At 36.0% G+C, this 9,550-nt stretch overlaps 1 protein-coding gene across 1 annotated transcript; it reads right to left on the bottom strand.

The window, feature by feature from the left end:
- Positions 1 to 3,513: 3,513 nt before the first annotated feature.
- LOC134706867 (uncharacterized) lies at positions 3,514 to 5,266 on the bottom strand. Its single transcript, XM_063566188.1, has one exon. It carries the CDS (start codon positions 5,264 to 5,266, stop codon positions 3,569 to 3,571), a length of 1,698 nt encoding a protein of 565 aa, XP_063422258.1. The 3' UTR covers positions 3,514 to 3,568.
- Between the last annotated feature and the right edge of the window lie 4,284 nt (positions 5,267 to 9,550).

Consider the following 9,550-nt stretch of genomic DNA (forward strand, 5'->3'; position numbering starts at 1 on the left):
GAAATAAGTCGTGATTGGCTATATAGCACCACTTTGTGTAATGAATCATGCTTGACTATATAGCACCACTTGGTGTAATGAGTCTTACTTGGTTTTATAGCACAGATGAGTGTGATGAGTCGTGCTTGGCTATATATCACAGCTCTGTGTGAGGAGTTGTACTTAGCTATATAGCACCACTTTGTGTAATAAATCATGCTTAGCTATAAAACACCACTCGGTGTGATGAGCCTTGCTTGGCTATATAGCACCATTCTTTGTAATGAGTCTTGCTTGGCAATATAGCACCACTTTGTGTAATGAATCATACTTGGCTATATAACATCATTTGGTATGAGTCTTACTTGGTTTAATAGCACAGATGAGTGTAATGAGTCATGCTTGGCTATATAGCACCCCTCAGTGTGAAGAGTAGTGCTTGGCTATATAGCACCACTTTGTGTAATGAATCATGCTTGGCTATATAACACCACTCGCTATGATGAGTCTTACTTGGTTTTATAGCACAGATGAGTGGTATGAGTCATGCTTGGCTATATAGCACCCCTCAGTGTGATGAGTCTTGCTTGGCTATATAGCACCAACCTTCTGTGTAATGAGTCCTGCTTGACTATACAGCACACCTGTGTGTAAAGAGTCATACTTGACTTTGCTATATAGCACCACTCTATGTAATGAGTCTTGCTTGGCGGTATAGTCCCCACTTTGTGTAATGAGTCTTTCTTTGCTATAATGCACCACTTTGTGTAATTATTCATGCTAGGCTATATTGCACCACTCTGTTGAATGAGTCATGTTTGGCAATTTAGCACCACTGTGTGTAATGAGTCATGCTTGGCTATATAGCACCAACCTTCTGTGTAATGAGTCATGCTTGACTATATAGCACAAATGAGTGTAATGAGTCGAGCTTGGCTATATTGCACCCCTCGGTGTGATGAGTCGTGCTTGGCTATATAGCTCAAATGAGTGAAATGAGTCTTGCTTGGCTATATAGCAACACTCTCTGCAATGAGTCATGCTGAGCTGTATAGCACATATATGTGTAATGAGTCTTGCTTGGCTATATAACACAACTTTGTGTAATGAATCAGGCTTGGCTATATTTCACCACATTGTGTAATGAATTATGCTTGGCTATAAAGCACCATTCTGTGTAATGAGTCTTGCTTGGCTGTATAGCACAAATGAGTGAAATGAGTCATACTTGGAAATGGCATATAGCACCACTCTATGTAATGAGTCTTGCTTGGCTGTATAGCAACATCTCTGTGTCATGATAAAATTGAGAATGGAAATGAATGTGTCAAAGAGACAACAAACCGAGTGCTATATAGCCAAGTCTTTCTTGGCTATATATCAACATTTTGTGAAATGAGTCATGCTTGACTATATAGCACCAATCTTCTGTGTAATGAGCCATGTTTGGCTATTTTTCACAACTTTGTGAAATGTGTCATACTTGGCTATATAGCACCAATCTTGTGTGTAGCATATAGCCCTTCTCTCTGCAATGAGTCATGCTGAGATGTATAGCACATCTATGTGTAATGAGTCGTAATTTGCTATAAAGCACCACTTTGTGTAATGAATCAGGCTTGGCCATATTTCGCCACATTGTGTAATGAATTATGCTTGGCTATATAGCACCACTCTGTGTAATGAATCTTGCTTGGCTATAAAGCACAAATGAGTGAAATGAGTCCTTCTTGGGAATGGCATATAGCACCACTCTATGTAATGAGTCTTGCTTGACTGTATAGCAACAACTCTATGTTATGAGTCTCTTGGCTATATAGCACCATTCTGTGTAATTAGTCATGCTTGGCTATGTTGCACCAATATTCTGTGTAATGAGCCATGTTTGGCTATTTTTCACAACTTTGTGAAATGAGTTGTGCTTGACTATATAGCACCAATCTTCTGTGTAATGAGCCATGTTTGGCTATTTTTCACAACTTTGTGAAATGAGTCATGCTTGGCTATATAGCACCAATCTTCTGTGTATTGAGCCATGTTTGGCTATTTAGCACCAACCTTCGGTGTAATGAGTCATACTTGGCTATTTAGCACCACTGTATGTAATGAGTCATGCTTGGCTATTTAGCACCAACCTTCTGTTTAATGAGTCATGCTTGACTATATAGCACCCCTTGGTTTGATGAATCATGCTTGGCTATATAGCTCAAATGAGTGTAATGAGTCTTGCTTGGCTTTATAGCAACACTCTGTGTAATGAGTCTTGCTTGGCTATATAGCACTACTCTCTGCAATGAGTCATGCTGAGCTATATTGCACATCTATGTGTAATGAGTCGTGCTTTGCTATAAAGCACCACTTTGTGTAATGAATCAGGCTTGGCTATATTTCACCACATTGTGTAATGAATTATGCTTGGTTATATAGCACCACTCTGTGTAATGAGTCTTGCTTGGCTATATAGCACAAATGAGTGAAATGAGTCATACTTGAGAATGGCATATAGCACCACTCTATGTGAGGAGTCTTGCTTGGCTGTATAGTAACAACTCTGTGTAATGAGTCTTTATTGGCTATAATGCACCACTTTGTGTAATTAGTCATGCTTGCCTATATAAAACCAACCTTCTGTGTAATGAACCATGCTTGACTATATAGCACAACTGTGTATAATGAGTCATACTTGGTTGTATAGCACTACTCCATATTGAGTCATGCTTGGCTATATAGTACCACTCAGTGTAATGAGTCATGCTTGGCTTTATAGCACAACTCGCTGCATTGAGTCATGTTTTGCTATGTAGCATCAATATTCTGTGAAATGAGTCATGCTTGGCTTTATAACACGTACAACTCAGTATAAAAGTTATGCTTGGCTATAAAGCACCACTCTCTGCAATGAGTGATGCTTGGCTTTATAGCACCACTCGCTGCATTCAGTCATGTTTGGCTATATAGCATCAATATTCTGTGAAATGAGTCATCCTTGGCTTAATAACATTATTCTGTGTAATGTTTTATGCTTGCCATGGCTATATAGCACACCACTCTGTGTAATGTTTCAATTTGAACACTGTATTATCTGTATTATTTGTAGCAACATTGATATGAAAGATATTTAAAATATGAAGAATTATTTTTTGTTGATTTAATGCAATCAATTTATGGTTCCCGATTTAAAAAGACAAAATTATAAGTCAATGATTGGTACTAGTATAACATTACTGTAAAACAAATCCAGTGCCTTTAATTATTTTTTATATGTTAAATCCATTTTGGAGAGAAAGTGTGTGCTATCTGAATGTATATTTTTGTGAGTGTTTGTTAACGTTGGTAATTTTGAAGATAATCAAGTCGATAAAAGATACAGATACATTTGCTTTTTTACAGTAGAATTTATCTATAAGTTATGAATAAGGTATAATAGCATGAATTTGCATTGTTAAAGATATTCAAATGTCAGTGTACGATCTACGAAAATTTTCGGGTATCCATCTTTTTGGCAATTGCTTTAAGGTGTCATCTTGGAAAATCAGATTAGAACGAAAACAATGAATCTGGGATTTATTTTCAAAATATATTTTTCAAATTAGAAATTCTCCAGGACAAATATTTTGGCTTTTTGTTTACTTTTTTCACTTCCAATATAAAAGTGTCCGTTATAATCCACAGCCAGAGACTTCGGTAGTTCTATTCCAACCTTTTTAATATCTATATATTGCATTAAAACTCCTGAACTACTAAGAATATGTAGAAAACAATTATAACTCTCAGCAATTACAAAACTATCCGATTGTGAAGTGACAATGTCCATTGGACTAAAAGGGCAATGTTCATTATTTATCTGTGGATTTCCAGTATAGATGTTTAAAACCTTCCCTCCTTCATTCAGCACGATGATTCTCCCTAATAAATCATTAGAGATAACATCTATAACAGCCATGTTACTGTCACTACTGGTAGTTACACGGACTGGTACACTAAATAACGGTTTGTTTTTGCTGTCAACTTCAAAAAGTTTTCTCCAACGCCCTGTTTGGTCCATTATGATCAGTTGTCCTGGTCCTTGAATTGGAAACCAACCCCCTTTCTCGGCTGCCCCTACTATAACCTTTTCATCACGAGTTATGTGAACGGCAAGTGTAGCTAAAGGAGCGACACTGAAATTTGAATTCTGTACTTTTTGTTTATCAGGCTGTATGTACACTAGGTTGGACGATTCAAGAATTGATGCAAGAATTTCCCCATTAGAGAAAGAAGACATATCTATCATGTCTAGTTTTACATTCGGAAATATCTTGAGGGTATCGGCGTCGGGGATTGCCTTTTGTACCTGTCTTGATGTATCGTTATAGACCCAGAATGAACCGTCAGGACAAGAAACAAGGTCATTGACAGCCTCGGTGTCAATTGTAAATTGAGTGACGACCTGTAATTTGATGTCTTTTGAAATACTGTTTTCCAGCCTACCATGTTCAATGTTTGATAAGTCTCCCGGACAGAAGGTTGGTATATTTGGAAATGAAGTCTTCACGTTAACTTCAAAGGATGGCTCCAATGATTCTGAGAAAGAGAATACCTCTTGAGCATTTCGTGTTTCCGTTAATCGCACCAGTTCATCCCGTTTTTCTTTCAACGTCCTTTCTTTTCTCTTCGCCTCCCTTTCTTCTTTGGCAACTAGTTCTGTAAATGTTTTGAGACTCTGATCAAGTTCAGCAACAATTTGATTTGTTCGTTGCTTTATCTGTTCAACCAAAACTTTTTCAAAGTTAAAAACTTCTTGTTTAACCTTTTCATATGTAGATTGCTCACATGTCTTTCTTTCCTCTAGCTTTTTCGTCGCTGCAATTAGGATTTTGATTTTCTTTCCGATAGTCTTCTGTTCATTTGTAATACTTTCAATACGATTTTCATATCCTTCGCTAATTTCTAACAAGTCGTGTTTCTTGTGGGTTTTAGCAACACATGTCGCGCACACAAGCTTGCCACAAGAATTGCAAAAAAGACAGGAGTTTTGTCCCGCATGTTTACTACATTTTAGCTTGGTAAAGTCTAGTTTATGTGTTTCAGTACCAGTCGATTTTTGTTTTCGACCAACATCCTTTATATTTACAACGGTGTGATCCTGAGCCGATGGCCATTTTGGATGGACTACATCTCGGCATCTTTGACACATGAAGCGTCCACAGTCAATGCACTTCCATTTCAGTTTACGATCATTTTCACAAATCTCACAAGTCAGTGCCGCCTGAATTTCCGTTTTCACTGTTGATTGCGCAGTCGACATTTTGTTATTATTGATTAAACTTTGTTAAAGGAAATGCGAGATTTAAATTTCTGTGTAGACATGCAGATATATTAAGTACACAGACTTGCTTTTTTTTTTATCAGCGAAAGCTGGCTAGTTCTTGAAATTCTTTTTTAAAATGAGTTTTAGTGTCTCTGGATATTTTCCAGAAAAGTGTTTGTAAGAATATTGCATTGAAATTAAAGTAGGTTCGCTGACTAATTTTAAAAGAAGTCAATAAACATTTTATTTATTTGTTTGGACTACATTTCATAATCGGGACCAGTGAACGTTTGATTAGTTTTGTAAAGATTGTATGGATTGGTAAAACGTTTGATTTTAACCACCCTATTAAAAGAATAAATCTTCATTGTCAGCATGTAAATTGTTTATTTTTTTTATACTTACTAAAATATTAACGCTAACCTCAAGTCTATTATTAGTTGGATCCCAGTTGCATCTTACTCATTTGTCATCCCTGAATAAATGTATTTACAAAAACACGTACAGTACAGAATCGTCAAAAGAGAAGGTATGGCTCAAATATAAATCTTTGCAAGAGTTTACACAAGTTTGTAGCCAATATTAAAAAATATAGGCCTTTCGAACAGAACAGTGTGGCTTAGATGTGTGTCGTCCATCACAAATGCGAAGAGAACCTTATTGATCCTCATAATCGGACAGTGAAAGTTAAATACCCTTATTATTTTCGATAGTGGTCATCTGTGTTGAATTGTTATTGGGTTGCTTAACGTCCAGTGGCAAATATTTCATGCATGTTCAGGACGAAACAAGATTGTGTCCATAGAACACGAACGCCTAACTCGCACTCATTTTCTATGTTCAGTAGACCTTGAAATTGAGGGTAAAAACTCTAATTTGACATTAAAAGTGGGAAGATCATAGCATAGGGAACATGTGTGTCATATTTCAAAGTGACTGGACTTCAACATCATCCAACACTACATTGACCAAAAACTTTAACCTGAAGCGGGGCAGACAGATGGACGATTCGAATGAACGGACGCACATACCGGAAAAACATAATCCCACTAAATGCATGGGCATTCTAACCTTGGTAGTTCTACTAGATACTGTGGTTTCAGGCGAACGGATACTTACGTCCTGCATTCAGTAGTATGAATCAGTAAATCAAACCAAAATCAAGTTATCAGACTGAGACGGTGTGAGCGACAGATAAAGAGATGTAGAAAATATAGCTAGAGCCTTGCAGCACAAATAGATTCCTACAATGGAATCATACTTGAGCAGCCTTCTTTTCATTGCAGCTCATGTAACAGTGCCATATTGGACTTTAACATTGTGGTAGTATTTTGCACACAAACGATTTATGTTTAAGCCCTCTCACCATAATGTCAGGAGCATATTGTTATACACCTATTTGTCTGTCCGTCCCACATATGGCATAAAGTTTGTCCAACAACCAGAGACATATACTAAGTACTCTGGTCCAACTGACTTCCCATAATGTTTTTCAAACAAAAACTGATATGTTATGTAGGGTTTTAGTTCATATACCTTAAGTAACCTTATGTTTACATAATTTCAAAACGCCATGCATAATGGCATTGAAACTCAAAGGCAAAAAATATTTAAAAAAAAAAACTAAAAAGGGAAAATCAAACAACCAACATACTATATTGTGTATTCATTCTGTTTAACAATATGAAAGAACGTGACACCACATGTTTTTTTTTTATAAAACATTTCTCATTTGTTTTCAATTGGTTTCACACATCTCAATAGGGTTTATCAACGAATGTTCCTTTGCGCTTTGTGTGTTGTAGTCCAGCTTACATTAATTTTGACAAAAAAGGTTACAATACAAGTAGTTGTCAATGACATACAGTGGAACCTTCCTAAGTATCATAATTTACACTGGTTGAGCAGGGACTTGAAATTTGTGTTTCGTTTTCGTTTTTGCGAGAATGATTGTATCAACCTGATCTGTTGAACTTAATGCAATAGTTGTTTTTCGATAAAGTTCGTGATGTGTAGAGTGATAAGAAAACGCTTCCACTTGTATATTTCTACCTTACATATGCGAAGTATTTCTCATAGATCTATATAGGTTTCAAACTTGTACCGTAAGCAAAGCTAACAGGTTTAAAAGACGAAATGAATTGTTTACCTTTCCATTTGACCTAATGTATTCATTTTATTCTTTTTGGTCAAACGCACACAGAAATAATGTTCAATGAAACAAAACCTTATTCCTCCTTACCCCCACCCACCCCACTTGCCGATGATTACTATGTTTCCTGCAGACTGACCTTGTGAACTAGCATATGAACATTATTTCAACCTATCAGTCCAATACAATACAGAGGTCATATTCACAATCAATGCTTGCTCTTTTGGGCGATGGTTGAACTTTCTCATTTTTAGAGTACATACATGCATAAGAGTCCAGATTATTCCTCCTACAGTTAACTATAGACCTATGTGCTCCCATGCTCAATTTTGCGTATTTCAAAATAACACTTTGCATCTGCTGGGGCATCGTTTGTCTCTCAGACACAAATATACCTCAACGAAAGCCCAACATTGAATTTGTTATAAGACAGTTACTTCAGAGTGGAATGGGAGGCATAACTTTGTCTAGTTTCTTGCTTATTTTGGTATCTGGTTTTGATGTCATCTCTTTCTAAATAGAGATTTTCTATAACTTATCTATACTGGGGTTCATATCTTATTAACAGCAATTAAGAAAATAAAAGTTACAAAATCAAATGCAAGTCTCTGGAAATTGAAATTAGGTCAAGGTCAGCAGGGGACTTACTGTAAATCAGAACTAAGATAGGAACTCATCAAGTAGACAAACATTTGAGATTCAGTCATAATTATTGCTTGAAACTACAAAATGGCTATACAAATTTCTTTGCTACTATATGTACTTCATTACATGTATATATTAGCTATTTAATTTCTTTGTTTTCACAAATAAGAATGTGGGTCCTGCCTTTTTGCAAATAATTGAGGGAATTTGTACAGATGCAATAATAATAATGCACATAATTACATAAACTAAAGCAACTGAACTTGTCAAAAGAATTTTGAAATTTACCAACATAACAAAAGGTTTCGTTCAATTATCATAAAAAGAAATCATCTTTTACTTACCAAATATAATTATGTTGAAGGAATATTCAACAATTATTTACTTATTCGTGAATCAGTTCGTGATGTTGTCATGACAGAAAACACCTCCTTATATAGTTTTACTTCAAAAGGGGAGATAATTAAACAGAATATACTCTAACTGTACATGACTGAGGGTGTACACACTGAAATGTCTCACCTGCTTTACTGAGTGTACACACTGAAATGTCTCACCTGCTTTACTGAGTGTACACACTGAAATGTCTCACCTGTTTTACTGACCATTAATGTATTGTTGATAGTCCAAAGTATAAAGTTTTACTACAAGTATCACATATATTTAACATGATCCAAGGAAATGAGGTCAAGGTCAAATAAACCAAGCCAAACATATATGTACACCTTTCAATCATTCCATACACTGAATATATAAAGTTAACCTATTGCTAGTATACAAGAAACAGACCAACCATGATAACTTTATATTATCATTTAATGAACCATGAAAATGAGGTCAAGATCAAAACCCTGCCAGACAGACATATGCACCTTACCATTCCATAGATCAAACATAATTGACCTATTGAATAAAACTAAGAAACAAACTTAAGTTTCTGAAAAACAGATTAGCATTGAGCAATGTGCCATGAAAATGAGACCAAGGTCAAATAAAACCTGCCAGACTGACATGTACAACAAAACATACACCAATTAATTTGACCTTTTGCATACAGTATTAGAAAAACAGACAAAAACACACAACTTAACTATAACCACTGAACCATGGAAATGAGATCAAGGTCAGATGACAGCTGCCAGTTGAAATGTACCCAACAATCATGCCATATAGCAGACCTATTCCTAATAGTATGTAAGATAAAAGAATTGACCATGAAACCTTTTTTCACTGAACCATGAAATGAGTTTGAGGTCAGATGAAAATTGTCTGACAGGCAGAAGGACCTTGCAAGGTATCTTATGAAAGATAGCTTATCTTGTATTTTTTGTTTATCTGATGAGTTAAGCCTTTTTCAACTGATTTTTATAGTTCGTTCTTATGTTGTGCTGTTATACCACTGTCCCAGGTTAGGGGGAGGGTTGGGATCCCACAAACATATTTAACCCCGCCACATTATTTATGTATGTGCCTGTCCCAAGTCA

This window comes from Mytilus trossulus, chromosome 2, assembly GCF_036588685.1.
Source record: "Mytilus trossulus isolate FHL-02 chromosome 2, PNRI_Mtr1.1.1.hap1, whole genome shotgun sequence".
Taxonomy (NCBI): Eukaryota; Metazoa; Mollusca; class Bivalvia; order Mytilida; family Mytilidae; genus Mytilus; species Mytilus trossulus.